The 14,478-nt window shown below is 41.6% G+C and overlaps 1 protein-coding gene across 1 annotated transcript; it reads right to left on the bottom strand.

Moving 5' to 3' along the window:
- Nucleotides 1-3,404: 3,404 nt before the first annotated feature.
- Nucleotides 3,405-4,448, bottom strand: LOC127307642 (ethylene-responsive transcription factor WIN1). The gene is made up of 2 exons (XM_051338384.2): nucleotides 4,272-4,448; nucleotides 3,405-4,167 (listed from the first exon to the last, which is right to left on the bottom strand). Exons 1-2 carry the CDS (start codon nucleotides 4,352-4,354, stop codon nucleotides 3,612-3,614), a joined length of 639 nt encoding a protein of 212 aa, XP_051194344.1. The 5' UTR covers nucleotides 4,355-4,448; the 3' UTR covers nucleotides 3,405-3,611.
- Between the last annotated feature and the right edge of the window lie 10,030 nt (nucleotides 4,449-14,478).

Here is a 14,478-nt window from a genome sequence, read left to right as displayed (position 1 = left end):
GGATAATCTGAACTATGGAAGCTCGGATAGGACATTGAATTGTGGAAATCACTGAATGCTGAGTATTGCGGGCCGTAAACCTATAACAACATGAATCGTGGATAGATCAAGTATCAACAAAAAAAATTAATGGACCATATTGTTAGTAGCGAAGCACAATACGGGACCACTGTTCTGCGGTACTTAGACTTACTCAAAGTGGCAGATTTGATCCGATACTTTACTGGCTGTCTCCTTGCCAAAGCTATGAAAAGGGTTGTAAATTGTCTATAGCTTGTTGCTGATCAAATATGCTTTTTTCAACTGGAATTTAACATTTGACGAGAACTGTTCTAATAAATGTTGCTACTCTAGACATTTTTTTCACATCCGATATAATGGACTTATGCACTCACTGCGAATATTTGTTATTCTGTTTACTTTCATTTTCTTCCAGCATACCTGTTACATATGTTAGGAAACTTATATTTGTTTCGTTTACTAAAATTAATTCACTGGTGCAATAGTTCAAGTACAACGGTGAACTAGCCATATAAAGCAAATTGGTGGAATCACAAGTATTATAGTAGCATTCTCTACAACTGTTGGAGTATAAACATCCTTCCACAAGCACTTCAATATTCTGCTGTCTTGCCAGCGGTATTCAATGTACCATGCCATATTTTTACAACTACAATGAGGTTCCATTTTAACTACTATAACAAGTTAACAACTGGTTTTCACTAGTTATCTGATTTTAATAATCCACATTAAAGTGGATCACTCGGTGATACTTCCATGTTACCTTCTTTTTTCATTTGTTCTTCCAGTTGAACAATAACTTATTAGTTATAATTTGAACATCTATTCTTCGAAGCATGATGTTGGGGCTAATAATCATCCAAATGGAAGTTATGCTTTATTGAGTCTACTGGACTAACTAGAAAATGGTTTGTTTTTTATGTCTTGTTCACCAATTTATTCTGACATTTCTATCATGTGGAATCATGAACCCATTGGTGCTGTATGTACTGTAACCCGTAGTACATACTCGAATCACATGTACATGTGATCTTATTTAAACCATATTATGTAGATCTAGCATATGAAAATATCACTATCACTAAGTAAGTGACTTAATGCGATATGCTTTAAAATCGTAATTAAGATGTGACTTCACTGATTTGTTTGAATAGTTTTGAAGCAAAGGGTAGAGTTAATTTTGGAGGACCACCACAGCTCTCTTGCTGGACATATTCAATTCTCGCTTTTACAACATGGGAGTTCCTTGACCAGCTAATGTGGTACCAGAAATTATCGAACACATACACATCCTCCTCTTCTGAACAATTTCCTCATATAAACGGTGCTATGTGTTTCGTCATGCTAAAATTTCTTAGTACATAGATGTGTGTAAATTATGTATTGAACTTTGATGTACGACGAAGCCATTATAAGTTATATACCTTAGTAATTAGTATTTAACACTATAGAACTTATTAACCTTGTAAATAAAAGACGAAAATGACCAACTTTAGCATATAAATCCCTTACTGGTACCATCAAACTTCAATGTTGTTTTTTAGGATCCTGCTCTTCTATCTGTTACTGGGCATCTAGAATGAAGAGAGGTATATCGTGATGCTAGATGGTGCTTGCACAAAGGGTATGGGGATGATTTAGAGATGATACTACATGTACATCATTGCAAATGTTGGCAGAAGTATGAAGAAACAGGTGCAGAAAGCTTTTGTTTGTTGCTTGAGGGATCCCTGTGAGGATGGTACCTGTGGCACTAATGACTGATGACGGGTGAGTTCGGGGATTTTAAGGACAAGACTACTACAGCCTGCTGAATGAAAAGCAAATCATCAAACAGAACTTCATATAAAATGTGTGAGTAAGACAGACATAGTAGGCGAAAAGACAGTCAGTCTCCATCCAAACACTTCCATATAGGTATGGATAATGACTAAAAAAGGAAGCAACTTAACTATCGTAAGAAAAGCAGTGAAATGCCATTTATTTCATGACCTAGTGACTCAGCAGAGACTATAGTTGGCAACTTTCTTCCATCTATGTTATTATTTTCTTCTTTCCTGATCCAGTTGCTTATGGTGACTGACCAACTCACTGATTGGGCCCTTCAGCATTGATTGCCTGCTTTTGCACCATCCTTTAAACTCAACCATGAAGCTGATCTTTTTTTGTCATTTCTCCATGTTCTGAAGTTTGGACAGAAAAAAAAGGAACGTGGGGACCTTGCTCGTCATTCCTGATTGATCTTTTCTTTTTACACTGATATACATATACTAACTCTTGTGACTTGCCAGTTTTGAGTTAGCATCTGAGCTAACAAAGCCTCACCACTAAGTTTCTTCCAGTTCAGTATTTGCTAAGTTTGAGACAGTTGCCCATTGGTCTTACTATCACCAATTCACCATGACATTGGTCATCACTGGTATGTAAACTATTTTCACAAACTCACCTTATATGATGGCCATCTCTTTAATGCATAATTGACGTGAGGTGGAGCTGTCTAGTGATTTGCTTCTGTTGTCTGGTTATTAGTTGAATGCTCCAAGGCTCTATCAGTTGTTCCTAGTCTAAAGGCAAAGGATTTGTTGGTCATTATAGCATGGGCTCATCCTAGCTAGCCTAATATGATTAATGCTACTTAATTATGCATCGCATTTCATTATTGAATGAGGCGAAATACGACTCTCAAGGTCTTTTGTACACCTGTCCTCAAATAGTTTTTCTATGGTCCATCATTGGTTTGATCACTCAAGCCCTTAAGACTTCTTTGCTTGGGGGATTTTCCAGTGAATTTCTTAGGATTTAGTTTTAAATATAGAAAACACATACTCATGCATCTCTATTGCTGAAAATGTAATGATTTCATGATGCTGACAGCATTAGTGGCAGAGGGGAGCTTCCTGAAAATATGTCCTTCTCATATCTCTGTTTGGTGGTGCGGAATTGAATGTTCTACCATTTCGAAAGGAAATGATGGAATTGTGTGTTAGCTGAGACACAATGCCAAGTTGTAGTCATCCGATGGATTTGCACTTTTGCAGCTAATTCTTCTCACTGAATTGTATTTGTGCTTGTATTCTTGCTGATTTGTCCTATGTTCCCTATAAGTGTATTTCCTCACAATAAATGCATACAGACTTGGCATGAATACACAAAAATATTTGGTGCTTTCTTCTTGTACACATAAAACTCTAGAGTCCATGGTCCATAGAAATGATTATGTTGTATAAAGCTGAGGTCTTCCTCACAAATATCACCTTCATCACATTTTTTAGATTTCTCTACATAGCCCACGTTGGAGTCTGAAGTTGAAGGAAAGGATGAGGTAACAGAGAACCACAATCTATTTATTATCTTTATGAGAAACTATATAACTGACATTGATGTGTAATAAAGCATCTTGACTGTGACTGAGTATATAATAACAACGTAAGTACATATATATAGCTGCACACAATTGCAAACTTATAATTTTTTGTGAGTAATAGACATATCTATCTTACTGAATCAACCTGAACTGCTTGTGTACCAACCAGCCTACAGGATCCTGATCTCAGACGGCGACCTCGCTATGCTGTTTCGCCCATGCTTTTTCAGACCACGAAGCTGCCTTCATCCTCTCCATGTGAAGGTGAAGCTGGACCGCTCCTGCTCAGCAGCTCCTCGATCATCTGCAGTGTTAGCCTCTCCTCGTCATCCATTGTACTCACCGGTGAAGATGCTGTGGCTGCTGATACGGTGGACTGTACCACCACTGCATCGCCGGATGGCGCCGCCCTTTTGTTGAGCTCCACGGTCATGACCCAGCTGGAGTCGGCACGGGCTCCCGCGCGCTTCTGCCAGACACCAATGTGGGACTTCTCGGTGTCGAGGCGAAGGCAAGTCAGGGACGGAGATGGCGCCTTGCAGCACTTGCGAAGCTTGGCACTGAGAATCTGGGATAGGTTGCTCGTCGAGGAGGAACTCCCACCGCTGCTGCCACCACCACGAACATCGCGGACTGCAGCTGGGGCAGGATCACCAGTGCCACTCCTCTGCACGGGGAAGTTAGTCTTGGCATTCCGCCCGCTCATCAAGATGGCGGCCTCATCATAGGCCCGTGCGGCCTCCTCCGCCGTTTCAAAGGTACCAAGCCACACCCTCCTCTTACTGCAAAATATGTCATGCATTTAGACTCCTGTAGACAGATCAAAACCACTGACCTTAACAGAAACTTAGAAGGAACCGAAGCAACGCTAGTAGTAGGGGCTTACAGGAGGGGGTGTCTGATCTCGGAGACCCAGGAGCCCCAGTGGCGCTGCCTGACTCCACGAAACTTCTTCTTGGGTTGCACCATTTGTCTTTGCCTGTCACAGACGAGGGAATGAGGCTCTGAAGGTGTTGTGGGGGGAGGAGAGCTCTGGGTCGAGTGAATATAAACTGCCCAGCCTGTACTTGCTTCTGCACTGCCGTGTTAAATGTGGTTAGATGCGTAGGTAGTCAAATAGTGTGCACAGTGCCACTCCCACACACACACATAAGAGAGAAAGAGAGAGTGTGCGCTTGGTCTAGGTTTTCACTGGCCATGATTGGAAATGGAAGGTATACACGGGAGAGGATGGGTGCTTGCTGCTGGCTGGGGTCACTAGTAGCAGTATAGCAAGCGTGTGCCAAGGGATAAAAAGAAACTATAGCAGAAGATAGAGACGAAGAGCGAAATCAGAGGAGGGGCAACGGAAGTCTGAAGGGGGTCCGCAGTGGTGCACTGTCGGTGAACTGAGTAGATGCATAGCATAACCACCTTCCCTGCTAGTACAGTGGTAATAAACACGCTCACCTACACCCATGGCCAGCCCCATTTATTGTTGGGCTGGGCTGCCCTGGCTGCTGAGTTGATTCACCTAAGCTCCTAGAACTAGCCATGTTTTTCCTCCTTCCGAAAGATAAGATCCCGAGATTATATTAAAGACTCAACAGTCAGTAGTACAAACAGCTCTTCAACAGACGCCTTGAGGAGCTAAAAGGAAATTACAATGATGATAACATCCAGGACAGGCGAGAGCAAAGTGGAGCCAATAAAAAGAGCTCGATGTCTTTATGCATTTGTAGCTAATGACCGTGGTCCAGGTGTTCAATCATGGGTTTGAGTGCCATGGGACGCATGGACGTCGTACTTAACTACGAAGAGAGATGTGGTAAGACCTTTTATTGAAGATCGTCAATATGGTAAGACTTGTGCTGGGAAAATAGCGTGTTTGTGATATATCGTGCTTGATGTGCGATAGCATCTTCAAAGTTCTTTTGCTTCATTTGGAACCACTCTTCATCTTTCAACACCCAGTCCTGTTCGAGCCATAGGATGTAGAGCTTGAAATGTGCAACGAAATGTTGCTTTTAAATGACTTCGGATTGCGCTCAGAGTCGACAGAGCGATTTTGAGTAAGCCTTGCTGGAAGAACTGTCAAGTTCCCCTTTGCTCTGATATTTTTAGCTCTGGGATCCATTCCTTGGAGTTGGTTGGCATTTAAGCTTGTCTAAGGTTAGCTCCATCCACAGCCTGGTGATCACGATGGTGCCGCTCATGTTTGGTTGACGCTCTTTGCTATTGAAAAATTCAGAAGTTATATCTTCTGACATATTGTTGACTGTTGTGGCTTATTGCTTGGTGGATAGCGTGATAATGTATTAAAGTTTGCACTTTTGTCACTAGTAACTAGACTATTTTTTTCATGGAGGAAGAGTAAGTAGACTATGTCAGGAAGCTGAAACAGAGAGACGGTTGGAGCAGTAGTTCTGTTTCTATGCATAATTTTAACCCCGAATGCTGGGTTTAGGCTCTACTGAAAAATGCTTGGTTGCCTTTCTGTGCGCTTGATTGGTGTCCTTTCGGTGGTCTGCACTTCACAAGGAAATTCAAATTTGCAAAAACATCTTGCTGCTCTTAAATTTACTGTCTATAAATTTGCTGAGATGAGGTAGGTGCCCTGCCAATGAACGGCAAATGGTACTAGGCCGTGGACGTCCTAAGGCAGTCTGGTGATATCGACATTTAAGTGTCCAACAGTTGGTCTGCAATAATTGGAGCCTTGTCATATATTTCACCATGCAACTGCCCAAAAATTTATTTTTGTGTGTGGAAGTGAATCAGATTTGCTGGAGCCCGTTACCCCTGTCGACTCAGTTAATGAGAAGCAGGTATGTGCAGGCTCCACAGACATCTGTGTCAGGTTTTGCTGGATAGGAAGCTTCTGTCACCGATATGTTCTTCTGACACTGTCTCTGCACATCCTTTCCTCATGGCAAGTACACGCATACCACTTCAAACTGGCCGTAGCACATAAATCAAGAGATAGGACCATTTCACAATTTACTACTACCTCTGTGTAATACTGTACTCCTTAACATTTCACATATACTATTTGAAGTTCTAGATTGCGAGTGTTCTGCTCAAAGCTCCTTAACTTTTTCATGTTACTAACATTTTAAACTTATTTAAATTGGCCGTAAATGAGAATACTATTGTTAGGTATGTTAACTTGGAGTACTATCAAAGTATGTTTTGTACCATCAGTCCCTACATGTTTTTGTGTTATGAATTTCATGAACCGAGGGAATAGGGGGCATAGTCGCCAGGATATTGAGATTTTCCTTGGCAATTAGCCTGAAAAAACAGTCTGTAGTTCTTGTAAAATGCACCATGGTGAATTGGTGATCCAAAACACCTCACGGTGAACCCCAGATAGTCTGACTGTAGCTTCACCCCTGGACCCTGGTGCGTTGCTGTGTTGCTCATTATTATGTGATAAACTCTATTTTGTGCTAATAGAAAATAGATGACATTTTAGAAAACATGATTTTTTGTATATTTGACAACTAATGTAAAAAATATTTGTATTTTGTACATAAAAATGGTACCAGCAAATTTGATATACATTATTTATTATCAAAGTTTATTATGTTATTGAAAACATTCATACAAAAGGTAACAATCGAAGCTACGCCAGTGACATGTCGTGCAAGAGATTTGGATAGTGTCCCCACAAAAAAAAAGAGATTTCTGGATAGTGATTTGCAACGCTAATTGCTATTTTAAAACATGATTTAAGATGCCACTAGTCTTCATCATCAGACCCTGTTAAGTAGTTGGATACTTTCCTGTCTTACACTTGCATTAACCTCGTTGCTTATCCAACCTGGATGTACTTAGAGGCTAGCCAATTGTCAGATGCATGTTTGGGCTTCTTTTACGCAAGGCAATTTCATAAGAACTTTTGGAGGATTCAATTCCGTGTGGCTTTTCCTACATAGGCTTTGTTTCATTTGTAGGGTTAAATACCATAAATTTCTTACTACGGGCTACTTTACTTCAAATTTCAAACTCAAAATTACTTTTATTAGTTTGACAACTATGGCAAACATCGGATGCTTCGTTGAATCATGTATTTTTCTTGTGTTACAACTAAATGTCAGGATCCCGACATGGTTTGGATCCCTAGACAACTAAGCAAGAATTGCGGGGAAATAAAGGAAGAACTGGTAATTTGCTGTAAAGGAATTAACTGGAAATAAAGAACAGAGATAACTGGAAAACATAATTAGGGTTCTTATTATCGCGCCGCCCATCCTCCCTCTCTCCCAGGTTATATAGAGTCCCCGGGGAGCCGCGATTGTTCCCGGTTTGAATTACAAACTTGCACAGGTTTCAAAAAGGGAAATTCAAATTACAGCCTTTGGATTGCATCGAAGGGGTACACTTCATCGTGGCCGTCCGTTAACTGACGAAACTGAAACTGTCTAACAGCCAGGTTCTTGACAATACTCCCTCGATGAAGACCAGACTTCAAGGCTGGAATGTTGGGAAGGTTGCTTGGATGAATTTGGCATCCTCCCAGGTTGCTTCCTCTGGTGACATGTTCTCCCAATGAATGAGCCATTGTGGGATCGGAATGTCGTAGTCGCCAGTGCTTCTTGGTACTTGCCGATATTGAAGGACTGCAAGGGGAGCAACTTTGATCTTCCCATCAGGTGTTACAAGTGGCAAGGTGGAGTTAGGGACTGCCTTGGGACCAATGTGTTTCTTCAACTGATTAACGTGGAAGACATCATGGATTAATGTTCCTTCTGGCAGTTGTATCTTGTAAGCTTGCTTCCCTACTTTCTGTAATACTCTGAAAGGGCCATAGTATTTGGATGAGAGCTTGAGTGAATTCCTCAACCCTAAGGCAGTTTCACGATATGGTTGCATCTTTAAGTAGACCATGTCACCAATCTCAAAGGTTCTCTCTGTGCGTTTGAGATCTGCATACTTCTTCATTCTGTTCTGTGCTTGAAGTAAGTTCTGTTGCAAGGATTTCATGATTCTGTCTTTTTCCTGCAATGTCACTTCTACTTCAGGTGTCACATCACATGGAATGGAAATGCCATGTATGGAAGGAGGAGCATGACCATATAGTGCTTCAAATGGTGTGGACTTGAGAGATGTGTGGTATGAGGAATTATACCACCACTCTGCAGCAGGTAACCATTCTGCCCATTTCTTTGGTTCCTTGAATGCCATGCATCGTAGGTATTGCTCCAAGCATTGATTAACCCTCTCTGTTTGGCCATCAGATTCAGGGTGGTATGCTGTGCTATAGTGTAAATCCACCTTATAAGCAGACAACATCTCTTGCCAAAGTTTGGATGTAAAGATTCTGTCTCTGTCACTGACAATTACTTGAGGAGGGCCATGTAGTTTCACTATGTTATCCAGGAAGAGGTTGGCAACAGTTTGTGCTGTGAATGGGTGTGCCACAGTGAGGAAATGTGCATACTTAGTTAATCTGTCCACTACTACCGGTATGACATTCTTGCCTTTAGATGTAGGCAGGCCCTCTATGAAATCCATGCTTATCTCTGACCACTTCAGTTTGGGAATATTTAGTGGATCAAGCAAACCAGGATAGTGTACCCTTTCTGTTTTTGATATCTGACAGACAGGGCAGTGTGCCACTTTATCAGCAATGAATTGTTTCATGTGTGGCCAGAAGAATACTTGCTTGATTCTATGAAGAGTGACTCTGTTTCCAGAGTGGCCTCCCAATGTAGAGGAGTGGAATGTCTGGAAGATTTTCTCCTTCAAGTCAGTACTAGCTCCAATCAGTATTCTGTTCTTGTATCTGATTATACCAGAAGTGAGCTTGTAGTTGGGATGGGAGTCTTCTTGCAGAGTGAGTGTAACACCCCAAACTTCAAAACAAAGAGAAAATGAATTTTCTTTTTCCAAAAATGAGAACCAACAAAAACTTTTCCTATATAGAGTGCTATGCATAGTGCTCATACCTATTACTTGTGTTTTTGCCATGATGAGTGTTAATATGCTTATGTGATAAACCCTAAAACCCTAAAGTGATCAAGTGAAGATCACAAACCAAATAAAATAAAAGAGAAAGAAATCAAATAAGAAAAACCCTAAACCCTAACCTTCTCAAAAATACTTTGGATCTATTTTGAGAAAACCCAAAATAAAGAAAAAGACATATGTGGGCATATAGCCCTAATATGGAGATTTTGAACTCTACCTTTCTTACTTTGCTAAATGGTGGTGAACCATTGCAAAACTTACTAAACCCTAAACCTCATCCCTCTTGTCATCAATCTTTGAAAAATAAAATAAAAAGAAAAGATCTTAATTAAGAAAAAGGCATATGCAAGCCTATGGCTATTTTTTGAAAATGATGAGCTTTGCTTTGTCTACCTTGAGTAGATGAATTGAAATACCTCAACACACTCAACAAAGCACCTACCAACCAATTCAAGTAAGAAACAAAGTAAAATCAAACATATGCATAGAAGCATATGTGGCACTTAGCCAAATTATCAAATCTTGACCTAGCCACTTCCATTGCCTCAAAATGGTGTGCACCTTTCACCCAACTCAATATAACACCAAATAAACCTTACTCTTGTTAAAATAAAGCAAAGAAAAATAAAAGAATGGAAGTTAGAAATTCACAAAACCCTCACATATGGTTTATGCCATTTTTCTAAATCTTTGACCTAGACCATTTTGGTCTTCACCATTAGTTGTAATATGATACTAAACACTTATTACTACTTTTGGAATCAAAGAAACACAAATCAAATGAATTTTCAAACTCAAATTGTGATCACATGTGATATTGGTCAAATCTGCCATTAATAGTCTGATCACTACTTTGAGCCTCTCTATTTCAAAATTTTCAAACTAGACTCTCTCAATTCTTTGCACCTCATCCAAGAGCACATGAAGGAGAACAACTTTGGTAAAGACCACCTGGTCAAATTCATCTTGGATCCAATTCTATGCTCATCCAAAGTTGGAACTTTTTATCATATGCAACAATCTCACACTTAGCCAAATTTGAAATTCTTTGATTTGGACAATTCCACCACTACCCATCATTCTCTCTGATCAAATACAACTCAACTAAATACAACTTTTCCAAATCTTTCCACCTTTTGAATCAAACCAAATTTGGTAAATTATAGCAAATTACAAATAGGGAACTATGCCAACACTATTCTAAATAGTGATCTACACTAAGCTACTGCCCCCAATTCACTCTCTCTGGTTCCCTTGACCTCTCTCACCCTAGCCAACCCACAGAAACCCTAGGGGGAGCTAGCCAAGCTAGCATGGCATGGCCATGCCGGCCATGGCACACATGGCGACCTCCCCCCTCTTCTTCTCCTCCCTGGCCATGGCCACCATGCCCAAGGGTGCCACCTCGACTCCCTACATCACCTAGCACCGTTACTTGTCGAGGAGGACGACGACATTCGCCGGAATTCGCGCGCCCAAGTTTGCCAGAGCATGCCGCTCGCGTCGCACAGCGCGCACGCCACGGCGAACTCTGGCCACGTGCAACGCCGACGAAGCAAGCCTTCCCTGGACCCCCATGCCCCGCATTGAGCTTCACCACCGTGCCAGGATCCCGTCGGACACGCTCCCCTGCTCGCGCGAGCCTTGTCGCCGACGACCACCTCGCCGGAATCCCGCAACCCTGCCGCCAGAACCTCGCCCTCTCGCGCGCGTATCAGGCTGTCCCCCACCTCGTACCCTAGCTTCCTGACACCGCCTAGACGCCGCCTAACTCGCGCCCACCTCGCCGACCCCATTCCTTCGCCGGAGCCGCCGCTCTGCTGTCGCTCTCGCCGCCCACCTCACGGCCAACTCAACCCTATAAAAGGAGAAGCTCCCGCGCCCAACTCCTCACACCAACATCGCTCCCCTCTCCCTTCTGATCCTCCTCGTCCACTCCTCTCCCCCAATTACTCACCGGAGCCGCCCAATTGATCGCCGGAGCCCGCAGAGGAGCTGAGATCGCCGCCGACGAATTCGAGCACCATCGGCGACACCACCGGTACCAGGCGACTCCCCTTCGTTGACAACGTCGCCAAGCACCAGCGCCGCCCCTCGCCGGAGCTCCACCTGGCCGCCGACCCCCTACCTCCGCCGCTCCAGCAAGCTCCTCCCCTCGACGGAGACGACGAACCCCAGCCGTAGGATCCCCCTCTAATCCTACGGCTCGCGATCAAACTTACCGATTCGGTAAGTCTGGCTCGCTAACGGGTGGGGCCTGCTGTCAGCTGGCCCGCGTCGTTAGTTGGGCTGGCCATCCTGAGATTCAAATCTTTCGGCCCATTCTGTTTTCCCGCCGGCCCATTTCTCAAATCCTGTCAAATTAATTCAGAGAAATTTAAATACTGGTCCTGTCTTAGAAATTAAATAGTTTCAAATCTACCCAACCAAATTTGATAAATTTTATGTTGTTGGAAAGCCATGAAAAAGTTCTACAACATGCCACTGGTCCCACCTCAATATCTATTGTAGAATTAATTTGATAAAAAGATGAAGGCAGAGACTTTTCCACATTCAAATAATTATTAAAAATCAACCAAAATAGATATTAAGTTAATTCCAACTCCAATAGCTCACATTTGACTTACACAAATTGTTTCTGCAAGAAAATGGTGTGGTCACTTTGTATGATCATGCCCTAGTTTAATTAATGGACAATATGGCTAGTTTATTTAGTTGATATTATCCAAAACTATTATGTAAATTATATGAAGTGTTTCACTTCATTTAAATCTTGTCCCAAATACTTTCATATGAAGTATTTACCCCTGGTCAAATACTCTTATATGAAATACTTGGAGATTTAAATCATTGTAGAATTATTAAATGGTATGAGGTGGTCTACCTCATTTAAATCATTTTCTCAAATAATGATAATGAATGTTTGACCTAGGTCAACATAAATTCATGCATGATTGTTTGATAAATTAAATCTTAAGAAGATTTCAATGAGAGGAAATTATTTCTCAAGAACCCTATGGAAACTATCATTTACATATTAAATAAAAGGAAATTATTTCTCCTCAAGCAACACAACCAATGCACCCTAATTAGATTAATTGTGTGCTTAGAATAGTTTGTGTGAATATATGTGATATATGGAATAGCCATTGAATTAGTTGAGTGATTATACTCGTATTGCAAATTTAGACGCTAGCACCGGAGAATACCCGGAGGAAGAAGGTTGCTACCAAGAAGAGGAGGAGGAGAACTTTGAGAACTACCAAGGCAAGCTAATATTCTTGCAAAGTGCAAATCCCTTTGGGGCAAGGCACCATAGTCTTACCTTTTCTTACCATAAGCCTATCCCAAGTTTCTACATTACAAGTTTTACTTGTTGTTTTCCAAGAGTTACTTTTGTAGTTAACTTTGGTCAAAGTGAAAGAAGTTACTAGAGTAGTAGAGTTGGTCTCAATCTAGCAAAGCAAGGCAGCACCCCTCATGATTTAGAGCTAGTGCTAATGAAATAAAACTTGACTACTCTAGAGGGGAACAATGTGACTTGAACTGAATTTGAAACCTTGGAATGATGAAGCATTCCATTGAATGATTTTTGAAGGTGAATACGACCAAGAGAAGATGGTGATTGTTGATAAAAATGATATTGGTTTGAATGCGATACCTTTCCAATATTGAGTACCCCCACAATACCTGATTATGGGTAGGGCTTAACTGGAAGTTTATGCATCTTAGTATGGGTTCCCTCTGAACACACATCATAGGGGTTATGCTTGAGGCTGCCTCCGTTGTTGAGAAATGATGTAAATTGAGGTGAATTGTACGGCCAAGCCCTGTGCAGTTCCCAGGTTGACAGTTGGTCTTCACTGGGAGGCCAAGCTCATGGGGAGAGGTGCTCATACTAGGATTTGTAAGTGAAAGGTTATGGTTGATGATCCGCGTACTGTGTTACGATGATTCGGGGTAATCCCGATGGATGAAATCAAATGTTGTGGCACAAGTGTGCAACCTCTGCAGAGTGTTAATCTATTCGAATAGCCGCGTCCACGGTTACAGATGGTTGGAAAGGCCATACAGTTTCCGATGTCAAATTCTTGAAAAAGATGGTGAAATGAATTGTGAAGTGGTGAATTGAATTGAAATCACCACTTGAATGGTGGGAATGACACTAATGTTCCCACTTGAGATAGTTAGCACATGAATAAGCTTTTCTCAAATACTTGTGAACTAAAATTGGCTTTATGCAAATAAACTAGAGCTTAGCAAACCTTACTAGAAATGTCTAGCACTTACACTAGTATTAGTTTGCGAGTACTTGAAGTACTCACGGCTTTGTCCCTGGCTATTCAAATGGCCAGAGTATGAAGAGGAACAAGGAGATGACCAGCAGGACGCCTACGACAACTAGGAGTCTTCCGACGTCAAGCGTTGGCCTGTGGACTAGAGAGTCCTTGTATCTTACGCTTCCGCTATGAACTTGTGTTTGTTCGTTGATCAATAGATCAACTATTCGTGTAATATGGATGATGTGATTCCAATTGTAAGACATTATGGTTTGTAATGAGGATGACTGTGATACTTAACTATTATGCCTCGCAACAACAATATTCCTGGGATTGCGATGTATGACATAATAGGCATCCGGACTTAAAAATCCGGGTGTTGACAGTGAGCTCCTGTAGTAACTGGAGGCATTTCTGGTCTTGTTCCTAGCTAGCAATTACTTCAGTTATCCATGTTGGCACAACAGTGGAAATGGCATGGCAGGAGGCATTCTCAGTGTCAGTGTATTTCCTGGATAATGCATCTGCCACAGAATTCTCTGTGCCTTTCTTGTATTCAATAGCAAAGTCGAATTCAAGCAGTTTGAGCATAAGCTTGTGTTGAATGCCTTCAAGTAGTCTCTGACTAGAAAGATATTTAAGGCTTCTTTGGTCAGTCTTGATGATAAGCTTGTTACCCAATAGGTAATGTCTCCATTTCCTTAATGCCTCCAGAATTGCTAGAGCTTCTTTTTCATAAATGGATAGAGCTGCTGCCTTCACTCCAATAGCTTTGCTGAAGAAAGCAATAGGTTGTCCCTTTTGCATGAGTACTGCCCCTAACCCTGTACCAGAAGCATCTGTTTCAAGCTGGAATGG

This window comes from Lolium perenne, chromosome 6 (assembly GCF_019359855.2).
Source record: "Lolium perenne isolate Kyuss_39 chromosome 6, Kyuss_2.0, whole genome shotgun sequence".
Taxonomy (NCBI): Eukaryota; Viridiplantae; Streptophyta; class Magnoliopsida; order Poales; family Poaceae; genus Lolium; species Lolium perenne.
Note: the sequence above shows the minus strand (reverse complement) of the source record. Positions and strands in the feature narration are given on the sequence as shown.

Bases quoted from the DNA above. Each gene is read 5' to 3' on its own strand.
- LOC127307642 (XM_051338384.2), bottom strand. From the start codon at position 4,354: ATGGTGCAACCCAAGAAGAAGTTTCGTGGAGTCAGGCAGCGCCACTGG. The intron at 4,168-4,271 runs GTAAGCCCCTAC...CATATTTTGCAG, and splicing joins GAGATCAGACACCCCCTCCT to TAAGAGGAGGGTGTGGCTTG.